Source organism: Lepisma saccharinum, chromosome 5, assembly GCF_977018435.1.
Source record: "Lepisma saccharinum chromosome 5, izLepSacc3.1, whole genome shotgun sequence".
Lineage (NCBI taxonomy): Eukaryota > Metazoa > Arthropoda > Insecta > Zygentoma > Lepismatidae > Lepisma > Lepisma saccharinum.
In genome coordinates this window covers 87,589,354-87,605,366 of record NC_139233.1, presented here as the reverse complement: position 1 = coordinate 87,605,366, position 16,013 = coordinate 87,589,354, and the positions used below count along the sequence as shown (strand labels likewise).

General features: G+C 36.5%; 1 protein-coding gene across 4 annotated transcripts in view; it reads right to left on the bottom strand.

The window, feature by feature from the left end:
- The window catches only part of LOC145987929 (phospholipid-transporting ATPase ABCA3-like), a 178,303-nt gene that overhangs the window by 31,782 nt on the left and 130,508 nt on the right, over positions 1-16,013 (bottom strand). For all 4 annotated transcript variants that reach the window (XM_083122749.1, XM_083122748.1, XM_083122751.1 and 1 more), the window contains 8 exons: positions 15,712-15,866; positions 14,605-14,760; positions 13,049-13,120; positions 12,519-12,657; positions 10,741-10,990; positions 9,603-9,688; positions 7,254-7,366; positions 2,422-2,862 (listed from right to left, as the gene is read on the bottom strand). In XM_083122749.1, coding sequence (XP_082978875.1) covers positions 2,422-2,862; positions 7,254-7,366; positions 9,603-9,688; positions 10,741-10,990; positions 12,519-12,657; positions 13,049-13,120; positions 14,605-14,760; positions 15,712-15,866 — 1,412 coding nt within the window. The remainder of the gene's footprint in view (positions 1-2,421; positions 2,863-7,253; positions 7,367-9,602; positions 9,689-10,740; positions 10,991-12,518; positions 12,658-13,048; positions 13,121-14,604; positions 14,761-15,711; positions 15,867-16,013) is intronic.

Below are 16,013 nucleotides of genomic sequence, written 5' to 3'. Positions count from 1 at the left end.
TATTGATTGATTGATTTGATTTATTTTACTTCACTTTTCTGCCACGTTTGGCTGATTGCGAAGATGAGGATGAGTGATGATGTGATGAAATTGATGAAGGGATACTTACAAACACCCATGCACGAGCCAGAATTCAAACCCAGTACCCCTGGCATCATAGCAGGCTGTGCTATACAGTCCTCATGTTTGACTGTTGTGCAATAGTGTGTGTTCCGTGGGTGTTGTTTAATAATGTCCCTCTCAAAAGCTAGCACCAGTAGTTCAGGCACCAAGGAAAAATAATACGTGACAAGACAGAAATCTTATTTTTAAAGTGTATTCTTACTTAGAGGAATAACACCTTGTGATTTTCATCTTGTGGATATCGCAGACAGAGTTTTTGTTCCTCCACTTCCTGTAAGTGTAAATTATCTAAAACCTATCGAGTGTTGAAAAAGACATAGTCCAGTGAATTGGAATGAAACATATTATTGTATTGATATCTGTCATGTATCAAAGGGCTCACACACAGAACATCTGTAAGTTAGTCATGCAAACGTAGAGACATAATGTAAAGCCTATTTCAATAATATTTTGGTCTATTCAGAAATAATTATCACTTTAAAAATATGTTTTATTGTATTATTTTGTAATATACTTGATAACCAACATGTAAAGTGGAGTCATTCTTTTTGAACTGCTTTCTATATTTAAGTATACAAGATGTCTAGAACTAACAATTAATCATCTATTACAATAAGAGCAAATGACAACTGTCAGACACTTCAACAACTAAGATTCAGTGATCACACAAACATGTCTGACAATAACAATAAGTTATTAATTAGCATAAGAATGAATGGTGACCATCCCCTCCCTTGAAGTAAATAGGAGTGATCGCTCCTATTGAGATTTAAAATTAAGCTATCACTGTCAAGCAGTTTTAAACTAGCAATGAAATATCAATTATTTTTTTTTAAGTGGGTGATCACTTCCTTTGAAACCTAAAAATTACCCCATTACTCCCAAGAAGTATAAAACCATGAATCATCAATTAACGTGGTGATTACTCTCTGATGATACACTCTTGAGTGATCACCATTGAAGACAACACCTAAAACTAACAATACTCCTAGTTGATGCTGGCTGAAAGGAGGTGCCTCTCGCCACCCAAGAAAAAGTAAATATCACCAATTTAAGCTACACAAAGTTTATAATGTATGCCTGCATAATACACAAATAACCAGGGAATGGATTTTTATGTAAATACAAATTTGTGTATGAAGCTGAAATCAGTTATATTTTGTATTACCTATGTGCATCATGTCATGTAAACTCGAAAAATTAAGTTTTTATTTTCCTTATTTTTCCACATATTAGGTTCTGGCTCATATTATACATATTTTAGTTTTTGCATATTATTTCCATATTTCAGAACATTTCTTAACGTATACTACATAATAAATATGGAGAAACTAGTACTCACATTATCTGCAAAACTGTTTTTTCTTCTTTGTTCTATTAATTTCAGTGGCCACTGCCACCATCCTCATTGGAACTTGTTGTACTGTTGCTTGGTGTGCTTCCAACGAGGATAGTGACAGTGGGCACTGTAATTAAAAGAATAAAGAAGAAAAAACAGTTTCGCAGATAAAGTAAGTACTAGTTTCTACATATTTATCTACTACCACGTCTCTCTTGTCCCAGTTATGAGTATACTACATATTTGTGCAATAACTACATGTCCCTGTGTGACCAAAAGTGTTGGGTGAATTTCTTGCTTATGACTTTACAAATTTTAAATACACTCCTATTACTTCTTGCAATTTTGAAGACCGTTTAAGTCAATATAAATCCATCTAAAGAGACAACAGAAGGAAATTCGAACACTCACAATAATTTTTTTTATTATTCATTGTTTTGGGAACAGAAAATGAAAACACATTTTGTGTTGTTTTACAATTAATGTCAATGTAAGCATACTATATTTAATATAGCTCATGTAGCATCTTATATTATTAATAAAGTATTGTTTATACAATTTTAAGTCCACATTTAACTCCATATTTTGGTGAAAATAATTACTCCCTCTGTCCCATAATTATAGTCCGGTATGCCAAAATGGTGACTTTTTATTTATGTTCTTTTGGATACTTAATCGGCAAATTTGTACTGATCCTTGAGTAATAACATTGTATGACTCATTCCCGTGTTTAATTTTCTTCTTCTGTATACACCAATGTCACAGTTTACCTATCGGACAAATATTATGAGACAACAAACAAAAGTGTACCGGACAATAATTATGGGACAGAGGGAGTAAATATGTATTACATATTTAGCACATTTTTACTACATATAAATCCATTAACTGCAAATAACAAATGCAAACCAGAGGAAATACTTAAACAATAGAAGAACATTAATTATCGGTATACTTACACGGGCATCCTCTGGTAAAGGATGATTTGTAACAGAAATCTGTCCGTATGACTTGTTACCACATTGCAGCAGTGAATTGGTTACTAAATTGAGGGAAATAGGAGAGCTATGCAGGGCAACTGTTGAGAACAGAGCAGTTGCCTCAACTCCTTGCAAGCTAGCAGCAGCAATATAATGTCGACGGTAAGCTGCCAAATCTGCTTTGCCTCTTTCGATTAGTTCAGCAGAGACATTATTTGAGTTAATGATAGTAACCTCTCTGTTCTGCATCAGGACAGACTCATAGCAACTTCCTTCATTCTTATCTGCAGCTTCGTACAGAACATTTGTGTGACCATATAGGTCAAGCATAAGTTTCAGCGGAGGTGCAGCCTCTGGTTGTTCCGTCACCACAGTTGATGTGTATACTGCCAGAATCATTATTACAATTGGTATTAATGCCTATTGAGAGAAATGATAAAAGTATTAATAACCTGATATTTTCCCTTAAAAGTAATAATTATATCAGGGCTGTAGTCGAGGATATACAGGGTGTCTATCAAGTCACTTAACATTTCAATGAACTAATGACAAATCTTTTCTTTTTTCCAAGTGATCTGATAAAATGTACTCTATAGAAGAGAGAATAGCCGTTGTTTGTGCTCGTCTGCGTGGAATGATGCATTTAACAGGTGCGGACGGACTTCACTCGGAAATTCAGAAAACCAGGAACCACCAGGCTGGCTATTAAGAACCTGGTCAACAAATTCAAGTGAATAGGTAGTGTTGAGGATGAAGAACGTCCAGGTAGGCCAGCCGTAACACCACAAATTGTGGAAAATGTACTGAACGCGATCACACGTAGCCCCACCGCATCGACCACGCGACTCAGTATCTATAATCTCAGCATCTACCAACTGTGGCTCATAGCACGGTGGATTGGGGCACACCAAGCTTCTTACTATGCACCAACAGGATGGTGCACCACCCCATCTTGCCATCATCGTTCGTGATCACCTAAATAAAGTTTCCACCAATAGATGGATTGGTTCTGTCTCGCAACGGGGATTTGCCCCCCCCCCCCCCCCCCGATCTGATCCCATTAGACTTTTACATTTGAGGGTTTATCAAGTCTAAGGTGTACGGGACGAGGATTCACAGCATGGCCCAGTTGAAACAATGCATTATGGCCGCAGTTGCTGAGATTACACCAGCTATGCTGGAGAAGGTGTTTCGGGCTGTGGTGGATTGTTGGCATATGTGCCTAGACTTGAGGGGTGGTCACATTGAGTTATACTGATTTTGTGTCCTACTGTGATATATGTTTCAGTACATATTTTATTTTGTACCATAAATCATGTTTATGCAGAAATGTTAAGTGACTTTATAGACACACTTTATAGTGCTATACCGCTGTATATCCTCTGCCTAACCTTACTCTGCTGCAATGCGTATACTTATACTTTCGGGAACATAATGTTGAAAAGGGTCAGAGGATGTGGATACATGCATTTCAATGCTATCATTTGACTAACCAATGTAAACGTTTTACTTAACATGACATGAGATTTCAAGAAATCAAGTAAGCTCCATGCGGAAAGTCTCAACAATGTTTCTCTTTCTTGCAACAATTGGCGATGAACTACAAAGACTATCTTTAAGCACGACAATTGAGGTCTTTGTATTTCAGTTTTAAACACTGATAGTACGCAAAAATGCAAGAATTGTTGCTTCCTCTATTGCTCAATGTAAATAGTATTTTCTTCAAAGCATTTACTTCTAAGTTGTTCATTTGTAGTGGTATTAGCAGTATAATTAAAAGTTTTTAACAGTATGTACAAACACTGACAATTTACACAATCAATATCAAAAAGAAAAGAAAATACAATAACATACTGTACTGTAGCCTAAATGCTATAATTAAAATAAGCACTTTGATATTAGAAATGCCTTCTAATAGGAATCTTTTATGACAATTATGAACATATCATACCATCAGTGACTTCTTTTTGTAGAAGTAAAATGATTTTATCCACATATTTAATGCAAACATGGTTTCAATATTTCACAACATTTCTTAGCATATACCCTGTGAAAAAATTGCAACTACAGCACTGAATTATGTTCAGCCAGAGTGGTTTTTACTATTGAAGAATAATATTCTGGATAAAATGCCCATGATTTATTGCAGTTATTTATTTTGTTGCATACTATATCAATGTTGTTACAAATCTAGAGTATATCAATTACCATACCACTCAGGCAGTGGCGGTGATTGGATTCCAAAACTGGGGGGACAAGGATAGTTTACTTTCACTTGGTAGATAAGGTTGTTTAGCATAGTGCTGGAGCAATAGTGGCAAAAAGTAGGGGGGCAACTGCATCCACTGCAACCACCTCTGCACTTGCACTCAGGATGAAGCACATATTCCCTTATATGTTTGATTAGGATTCTCAAAACCATAATTCATAATGGGCTAAAGCTCATTGGAACCAAATCTATTTTTCTTTAAAGCTTTTTTGGTTCTGTGAAGCAACAACCACAATTGTAGAGGTTGGGTTCTGTATGTTCTCAACTATAAGGACTGCTTCATACGTAAATGTAACAAATAGGGCTGAGATGATACCACTTTGAACCAATACCCTCACAGAATTCCAATGATAACGAAGTTTGGAAATTGTAATATTAAGAGTTTTCAAAATATTTATTAGTATTATTGTGTATTTCACTCTAATTATATGAATCAATTTAAATTTTTGCTTTAGAATATTCTAGAATTACATCAGGGTATTAAATTACATGTTATGTTATCACAAAATTCTGTTTTTGCACACAAAACTGGTGCAAAATAAAAAGAAACCTCAAATTTTGTATAATTTCCACAGCATTTTTCCAGAGCCCATGAAAATCCAAAATGCTGGGAAAGTATTGGCCGGTATTGGTAAATAAATTCCAACCAATACAAGTAGTATTGGCCGATACTGATACATCAGCATTGGTATCGGCTCAGCCCTAGTAACGAACTGTCAAGTTTTTGTACATCTCTGTAATTTTAAAATTTGAAAATAAGCCGCAAGTCACTCTTTATTAAATTGCCTATGAATCCCATATTGAATAAATTATAGGTATACCATTTACATTCAAAGTTATGTGATCTTTCTTCCATAACTTCAGTTGCTCTTTGGAAATATTAAAAATATTTCAGGTATAGCATAGAAATTCTGGTGAGAAATGCAAGCTTGGAATTGAAACCAGATCTCTCGAGTACAACTCCTGTGTGTGCAAAATAGTAAGGTAAATCCAGGTACTGTTTCTAATTATTCATGCTCAGATCAAAACTTGTAAATGGCAACAAAAAAAAAAAAGTTACTCACCTTGATTTGTTGCTGCAAACACTAATGTGCATATTTCTATTTAATGTAATTACAAATCTACATCCTCATCCCAAAATTACTTCATTCCGAGTGGAATGCTAAATGACAACAACTTCATAACAACATTGATATATTAGTTAATGGCTTTAATACAATCTCATGTCTACATGTAACCAACTGCAACAAGAAAATAACATACCATACTTAGAGTACTTAGATCTGCTTAGCAGTTCAATTGATCAAAACAAGGTTAATTTGTGGTTAGATCCCAACTTCTCAGACAACAGGAATTTATAAATTTATAACTGGTACATTTATTATGAAGGTGGATCAAATGAAAACGAAACAGTGGATGTCTTGGGTTATATTTATGAATGTGTGTGGTAACAACCCTGAACAACCCTGTGTAGAAGTAGAGTGGGAGGTAAGGAAGGAAACCACTACTACATAATGGACTCAACCTAGATAGTCGCATGTGAGCACGTGATATACCTAGGCTGTCGGGCAGCAGTATAGTCCAAGAAGGTGAGCAGGCAGGCAGTCAGTCAGTGCTTCATCTGCGGCGGTGGAATGTTGCCTCTGGATTGATTGATTGAGTTGGTGTTGTAAGTCCACTTTATGCACAGTAAGGCTAATTGGGACTGAACCTACAGTTTAAAGTGGGATCTGAACCATTATGTACCCCCACTGGGTATCGAACCCAGGACCCCTTGAGTTTGCCTCTGGAGTTGTTTTGCTGCATGACAATGCACAGCCACATACGTCAGCTGTTACAAAGAACACGTTGGCGATGTTTGGATGGACAGTGTTGGAACACCCACCATATAGCCCTGATCTATCACCACACGACTTCCATCATGGACAATGTTCGCAACTGGTTCTGATCTCAGCCAAAGTTCTATGAGCAGGGTAGATAAAAAAAAAACTTCCAACCTGGTAACTGTAAGATCATGTTTGGCAACAATAATGGATATTATTCAGCAAACGATTTCCACCACAATTCATTGCATGAAGTCACACTTCACCACCATATTTAGGATGATCAGATCAAATGCTGCATTGAAAACATGCTGGGTAAAAATTGTGTGTATGATCTTTGCCAAAGTGAATCAAGGTATGATTATCATGATCATATGAGGAATGTGTACATATAAAAGTTTGCAAATTTCTCATTGTAAGAAGACTTGTCATATGCTTTCCTGAACACATGCGAATCTGTTTGCCCAACTTTCTTACCAAAGTGCACTGCGTTATGACACCAAGTTAAATATGATACATTAACCATCTCAGAAAGTGATTCAACAAACAATGTAATATGCATTGAGTGTGTTTTTCTTTTTGAACTCCATTGGGTTTGACAAAGGAAATAAGTTTGTGAAGCATTACCTGTTTCAAAGTAATCAATGTGCTGCTTTAAACCAGCACAAGGCTAAGGGCAGTTTCTTATGTCAAATAGGGACTTAATCTAATAGACATACCTGGGGAATGAAGATGATCCATCTTCTGTATGTATACTTGATTCTCTTAAGCAGCAGTGCTAGGTATTGTTGAACTACTAGTCCTAGACCTGTTCTTCGTTTCGCATGTGAAGCTGAAAGAAAAATATGATGATAACTTCTACCTTGCAGTCAGATGAATATCAACTGCATTCATTTACAGTGGGATCACTATTGTACTTTTTTCAGATGACTGTAGCTAAAAAACTTGTAACAGAAAAAACTACAACTTTCCCCTGTGACTTGAAGGCACATAAAAAGTGTGAAGGTATGTTGCCAACTATGGGCGAATTCAGGATCAACCCCAGTAACCATTGATGAGAGATGGGGTGAAACCCAGAACCATTTTATGCAGGAAATATATCTCAACATTTCTGAGAATCAAGCCTCCTTCTCTTAACATGCAGAGCTGTAAATGAAGATTTCTGCATCTGAGGTGAGAATATATCTTGGGAACCCCTGCACCATATTTGGTTCTCCTTTTCGCTTGGGACGAATGTTATTCCCCTAATTTGCACTTGTTTATAGTATCTATGAACAACCCCTCCATCGACCCCATAAGGGATATTCATTTTGTCTCAAATACATGCACTCTTTACAGAAAATATCCTTTGTTTCCTAGGTGCAGCAAAATTAACAAAGACAAAAAATTCAAAAATTAGCATTTGACGATTTTCTTCTCTGTTCTATAAGGTAATTTAGAATGTGTTACTATGCAGTATATTGATTGATTTGTTGTTTTAAGTCCACTTTATGCACAGGAAGGCTAATCGGGACTGGACCTACAGTTTAAAGTGGAATCCGAACCACTATGCCATGTGCCTCCACCGGGTACTATGCAGAATATTGTGCAGAATTATGGTGGCATACCTAGTGCATAGGCATGTGCAGACCCTCTGATTAGGGGGCAAAAACTTTGATGAAAGTTCAGTTGGGCGATTGGTGTGTGTATATATACACCCCCCCCCACACACACATAGGCTACATACATACATACATACATACATACATACATATACGCATACATACATAATCAATTCATACGCCCCATAAAAAAAAAAAAACAGCAAAAATGATATAAATTGTCTCTCAAATGTTCAAGCTCCTTTTCCTGCAAACAATTGTTCATGCATTTAAGAGAAAGAGAAAAATAAATGCGAGCGAAGCAAGCAAAAAAATTTTCAGATCCAAATTTTTGCAAAATGAAAACAGTATTGATTTTATAGTGCAAAAATGTTCATGGAGCGCCATAACGTCCTCTTTTACAATTTTTTTCACGTGGACCGTTTTGGCATCCAGGGCCAACTTCCGCCGAACCCTTGCTACAGCTCTGAACTTGACAAGACTGCAAGAGAAGCAAATATTGCGAGCGAAGCGAGCAAGAATATTTTAAGAAATGTATTTTTATTTGTATAAAATTTTAAATCGGGGAGGCAATTGCAGTTCTGTGCCCCCAACAGGTGCTCTTGGCCGTCTGGAAGACATAATGTAAGAAAGACATGAAAACATCTTGAGCATCCTTTTGTCCTGCTAATGTTAGATTCTACCCGTCTTGCTTTCCTTTTCCATCCAAGGTTGGGGGGGGGGGGAGGCAATGCCCTCTGCCCCCCTGTTGTTGCACCACTGCACCCCTCCTCCTGTAGTTGCTTTGAACTTTCATCGGCTTGAAAATATTTCATTTTCTTTAAGAGTACAATATCGTTTAATAACAGCGATAAGATTCATCTATCCTGAATTTCTAGGTGAAAATATAATAATAAAGGACATGGATGTCTGGAAGGGGAGGATGGCCACATCTACCTTTTAGAACACGAATGTCAATCTAAAAGTATATATTTCACATGTGTAATTTGATTTCCATCACAGTAATTATTATAATGGTGATGCAGGAATGCGATAATTTCAAATTCAAGAGATGTTTTTTTCAGGAAGGCAACATTGTAATTGGGGTAATATGCCCCATGGAAAAATACCTTGCTTGTCCCTCCATGGAAAAAATCTGCGGACGTCCATGATAGTGGATTGTTAATACAGTAGTATTTCCAATACAAGGACATCTTATATTAATGTGACAGACTACTGGGACAAGGACTGTTCCACAAAGGAACAGTCCTTGTAAAATTCTTACTTAAATTACAAATTACATTGTATTTGTTACTACACATAATTAACATAATTGTTAATACTGTATTCATAATAATGTTATTTAAAACTAATTCTAAATGCAATTGCTTATGTTTTTGTGTCAGGGACCTAGTGTGCATTTTTCACATTTCTACAATTATTATGACTGTTAAGAAAATTATGAAAATGAAAACGTGTGAATCTTACCTTCTAAGTTATTTTGGCTGCCTGCTAATGACTCCGACGGTACTGATTGGTTGCTTCCACCATCCTCTTCTGATGTCTCCCCCGACCTTTAATAACAACAGTAATAATATAATGAACATTTCCTGCTTTTATTAAACACAACTCAATGCAAGATTTTAAAAAAGAAAAGTTTACACCAAAATAATATTGTATGGAAAATTTGCTTATTGTTAATTACCTGATTATATTACATATGTGAAGATTCATGTTTCCGCATTGCACAAGTGGATAGTATTTTTTTCAATTAATTTCGAAGGCTCACTGATTATACTTTCAGTGTAAAGTATGAGCCACTTTAAGAAGTCTAGATTTCTAATAAAATATATTTGTTTAGAATTCTTCCTACAGCATTCACAAGAATCACAGTACATTTTGAGTCAGATCTGCAGATGCAAAACTTTGGAATCTGGAGCCACATCTACTGATGCAAACAGATGAGCCTGCAGATGCAAAACTTTGGATCCTGGAGCCAGATCTGCAGATGTAAAACTAAGAAACCTGAAGCCACATCTACAGATTAAAAACTTTGGAACATGGAACCAGGTCTGCAGATGCAAAACTTTGGAACATGGAACCAGGTCCGCAGATGAAAAACTTTGGAACATGGAACCAGGTCTGGAGATGCAAAATTTCGGAACATGAAACCAGGTCTGCAGATTCAAGATTTTGGAACCTCGAGCCAGGTCTGCAGATGCAAAACTTTGGAACCTGAAAATAGGTCTGCAGATGAAAGATTTTTGGAAATTCGTGCCAGGTCCATAGATGCAACCCTTTTAACTCCATCCTCTACTATGGATACCTGAATGATGAAGAGTTCAATCCATGTAAAGATTCTTGTGAATGTTTGCAGTCCTCTAAATAGATATAGTTCTTCAGTACTCTAAAATATCACCTAGGTTCTATGAAAGTAGACATTTTTTTTGTTTGTTTGGCTTTAAGAACAAACTATGTGCTCAAGTGTATTAAAAAAACTTCATGTGAAATTTTGATTCTATAATTACGCAAACACTAATTAAATAATAGAATTGTAGAAATAAATCATACACTTTGTTTGCTTTTCTACCAGTTAGATTTTAGAAAATAAATTACAGTAACTTACTTAATAAACACTTCCTCCATGGTTGTTATTGAGACCCCAATTCCATGTATGCCTAACTCTTCTTTGCAGTTTTCCAGATACAAAAAGAGTTCTGGAAATTTCTCCGAATGATCGGATGGTAGGATGTAAGTGACATCAGTAGCAGTGTCATATTTTACTGATGAATCTGGCACTAGGTGCTGAATAATCTCCCTTAGTTTCTTTGCATCACAAGTGCTGCTTTTCGACACAGTCAGATGATATCCTGCTCCTATGAAAAGAAAATATGAGCACTTTTAGGGCACTTCTTCCTGAAAAGAGGTGGCAATTCACGCTACGTGCTATCAACATATTCAAAACCGATATAAAATCACAACATGTTTTGTTCTTTGAATTTTCAGATCGACAGCAATGCTTCTCCAGGGGTGGGAGAATGCAATGCATTTATTGTAGCCATCATTCTTATCACTTCAGTGACATGATCAAGACATAAAATTTATGTACTTTTCAATATCAGCAGATACTTCTCCAGCATTTTAATCCTTTGTGATGTCCGCAAAACTCTGCACAAACTTTTGTGGAGTCCTAATTATTCTTGAATGAATGAATGAAGTAAAAGTATTTGGTGCATCGGCACTTTAGGCCATTTTGCACTCTTCATTGTTTGTGGAAAAATATTCCCTTATCTAAAATTCTGACTTAAAAAAATTAAAACAAGGGGTGTAAAAAGTTATTTGGAAAAATCTAAAGTGGAAGGCCGTGCCTGCACAAGACAAACACAACACATTAAAAAGTCAGAAAAAAACTAAAAGCTTCCTCACAGACTGTGGAAGAGACCAGCTCTTCTCAAAAAGCTAAAAACGTTTGATAAAATACTGTTATCATCACCCAACAGGGACGACAAACAGCTGGAAAGGTCAAAAGTCTGCCGGAGGTAAGCAAGATTGGCACATTCAACAAGAATATGCTGAATACTTGAAACTACATTACAAACACGACACAACGGAGGATCCTGCCCTTGCAACGAGTGACCATGGGTTAGAACACTGTGTCCAATTGGCATCCTGTTTAGAGGGTGAGAGGGATGGGACGAGGAACACAGTTATGCAAAATTCAAATTTCAAATTGATTTTGTATCAATATTATGTAAAAAAAAATACCTATATACAAAACTGTATTTTTTATTATTATGTAAAGGTATTTCTATACTCTGATGTAATTTATACAATATTTTAAAGTAAATTGATGCTTATTATTGGAATAGAATACTCATTCACTAATATTAATTAATTTTTGAACAACTTGTTATTATTACAATTTTCACGCATCTGGTTCAGTATCATTGGAAATCAGTAAGAATATCATTATTATTGGGATGGGTATTGGCTCAAAGTGGTATCAGCTGACCCATAATTTTAGCCATGTGCTGTTTTTATCTGTTCACATCTTGCTCTTTTCTCCCATGCCTGAAGAACATTCGACGTCAATATAAAAATCTGGAGAACAAAACATGTACATGTTGTGATTTTGTGTCAGATTTTAATTCTTTCTAGTTTTATTTAAATGGTATTGCAACTAACTAGTTCAGAAATAGCCTAAATGAATTTCAAATTTTAGTTACACTTGTTTAACAACTTTGTGTAACTGAATCTGTGGTCAAGCACATTAAAGTTGTGGGTTCAAGCTTCAGCCTTGGTCATAGATGTCCCATAACCAACAGGAGTTATTTTATTTGAACAATTTTTCAACAATTCGCTAAAGTGTTCAGTATTAACAAGACTTAATAATATTTATCTTACCATAAAGTTTTTTGAGAAACATAGATGTTCCGTAACATTTCACTTGTCCATGTGACATAATGGCTATTCGGTCACCCAGAACATCTGCTTCTTCCATGAAATGTGTAGTTATTAGAATTGTTCTTTTTCCTCTCATACCCTGAAATTAAAATGCCAATAATTTCCAATGCAATGTACATTTCCTCAATGAATTTATTCCATTTTATAAAATTTACTACTGACTTAGTGACAATTATTCTGCCTGTCTGATATTTGTGTTTTTGTAATTTAGCATCACATTTCTGTCAGGCAGGTTGTAATGCCAAACAAAATACATCTAAAAAAGAAAAAATAATGCATTTCTAAAATTTTCTCCTACTTGCAGATTTAACTCAATTTAAGCACTGGTTAATATGTGTGAATTGGACTTTGCTTCACAGCTAATTATTTATTCTGTACAGAGTCACAAATATGTTCTAAGATTACACTTTCTCATTATATGAAATTTAACTGCACATTCTGTTACAATAGTAGAAAAATGTAAAGTTTACCAAAAGGAGATCCCAAATTTGCCTTCTTGCTTCAGGATCCAGTCCTGATGTAGGTTCATCGAGTATCACCACCTGAAATTTCACAAACATTGAAATATCACAGAGTTTTCAGCTAACATGTATTTTAATAACAAGGAGCAAATGCAGTGAAATGTTGATTTTATGTTTTTAGGGGCCAAGATGAAAAAAAAACTTAAGATGATGGAAAATGTAAAAGCCATAGTTTAGTCAAATTTGACATATTTGGGTGTCAACCTGGACATTCAAAAGAATTAAATGAAATTTTAATTATGTAATTGTAATAATCTGCGAGTGACATGTGGTGTTGCCCCATCTTGCATGAAAATGGTTCACAGTTCCGTTCACAGTTCCGTTCTTGCAAAGCTGGAATCACGTGTTGCACAAGGAGGTCCCAATAACGTGCAGATGTCACTGTACACCTAACAGGCCCTCGAGGTGTCATCTTCTCAAAGAAAAACGGACCAAGATTGAAGGAGCTAGAGAACCCACACCAAGCAGTCATGTAAACTGAGTGCAATGGTTGTTCCTGCACAACATGTGGACGAGTGGAATTGCATATGCGACAGTTCTGAGTATTCACTGCACCGTCCAGAGTAAAATGCGCCTCGTCAGTCCACAGAATATTCCTGGCCACATGTCATCCACTTCCATGCGTGCCAAAAACCGATGGGCAAACTCACGGCACTGTGGAATATCTTGGGGTTTCAATTGGTGCACAGTTTGAATCTTGTAGGGATACCAGTGTAAAATGCACCACAAAACCTTACGAACTGTTGATCAGGGGAGTGACAATTCACGTGCCACAGCTCTAGCACTGGTTGCAGAAGTTGAGGTATGAGGTTCACGGTCAGCTACAGCTACAGCAACTTTTTCCACAACTTCCACAGGGATGGGCCGCCTTCCTCTCCCTGGTGCAACACCCAATTCACCTGTTTCCTCGAATTTCTTCATCATCTTCTTCAGCCCATTAATTGACATGCGGCCTCTTCTCAGCCCTTTCTGTTGGTGATATTTCCACAGTGCAGCGTTGCTATTGCTCCCATTCTGGTAAAACAACTTCACTAGCAGGGCACAGTCTTTCTTCACAATAGCCATTGCTTTTTACATTGGAAAATTCGAACTTTTAATGTTCGGCGAACATTCACATCACTAAAGGAAAAAAAGCAACAAGCATCGCCAACAACAACCAGGGAGCTCACACAATGGTTAGGCAATGTCACTGACTTTAACGTCAGAGTTACGGAAAATTCCACATTTTGACTGCTTACAGTGCCATTTTTTTACCCTGGTGGTGAGAATTGGAACTTCTTTTTTTGTGTGCATAATTCGCGAGCTCATTGCTTCATTAGCATATCTACAAAGTTTCAGACTGCTACTCTCATTACAGCCTATGCTGTACAACTCTGAACACCGTCACTTTAATTATAACCACCTGGTACAAATGAAATTTATTTGAAAATAAACGAGTTATATGTGTTTCCAGTTTATCTAATTATTATCTTCTTTAGCTACTGGACATCTGCACATAAACTAACCTTGGAATCACCAATGAGTGCAATACCCAGAGACAGTTTTCTCTTCATTCCTCCAGACAAAGTAGATGCATTACTCTTGGCCTTCTCTGACAGCCCCATGTTGCTCAATAGAATTGTAGCTTCATCCCTGGCTTCCTGTTTGGACTTTCCTTTCAACTGAAAAAGTATAAGTGAAAATTATTACTATGATAACTTAATAGTGTCATGAGTCAAATAACCTGATCTTATTAGAACAAATATATCAAACTTTCGACTGTTCTGCCCATACTTAATATATAATGTAATCAGCAGTGGTGATGGCTAGATATGGTTATGGGTACCGAGTGAGTATCAAGGTTCTTGTACATTCCAGTGTATGTAAATGCTCCAATAGTTACAAATATAAAAATAAAAATAATAAAAAGATTAAGCTACTCCATGCACATTGCAACATGGTGTTGAAGATATATCGAGGATGTGGCAGCAGAACCCACACATTTCTCAATATCAGACATTTGTAGAGGTGATGTGATCAGCACCATGATCCAACTGTCTTTACTCCTAGTGTTGTCCCCTGGTACCCAGTTATTACAGGTAAAGTGAATCCCAGATGTGCTTCATGCAGGGACATTGATGAAAAAAAAATTGCACCTAAAATTATCCACCCTGGGAATCAAACTCAAGTTTCCCGCTTGTGGTTAAGATGAATTTTGACTTCATAGCTTAGTTAGCAGAGTATTGGCAGAGAATATCAAGGGCCCAGGTTTGAGACGCACAACAGACTTAAGTCCACTTTATACTTGGATACACTAAATGGAAGTGAAGAATAAGTTAAAGTGCAATATGCCTCCTGATTCAAACTTGGGACCTTTTGATTACATGGAGACAGCCTTACCATTATGCCATCGAGAGGTCTCGTGGTCATCACCATGCCTTGGCTGCCTCTACACTTCAAGGTTTCCCTCGTGAGGCACCTACTGATGAGAAATGAAAACCCATTTGAGCATGAACGTCAACAGAAAACATCCTGTCAGAGATAACCCACCCACGAAACTGAACCAATTTCTCCCATTTAGCAGGCAGCCACCCTACAAACTCTTACATTATGCATAAAATATAAATATGTACCATGCCAAACAGCAGTAAGTGTTCCTCCACAGTAAGGTCATTGAACAGCAAATTATGCTGCGGGCACAATCCCAGTCCTTCCCTAACATTGTCCATATCTTCTGCTATGTCATAGCCATTGATGGTCACAGTCCCACTTGTTGCAGAAAATAGTCCTTAAAACAAGATATAAAGCAAATTCAGATAAAAAGATTATGAAATGGTAAAAAATATAAATTGCTGGCATAAAAGTACAGTGGATTTTAAGTTCATAGAAAAACATTCAAATGCTGACAAGGCAAAATTTATTGTATAAGAGAATA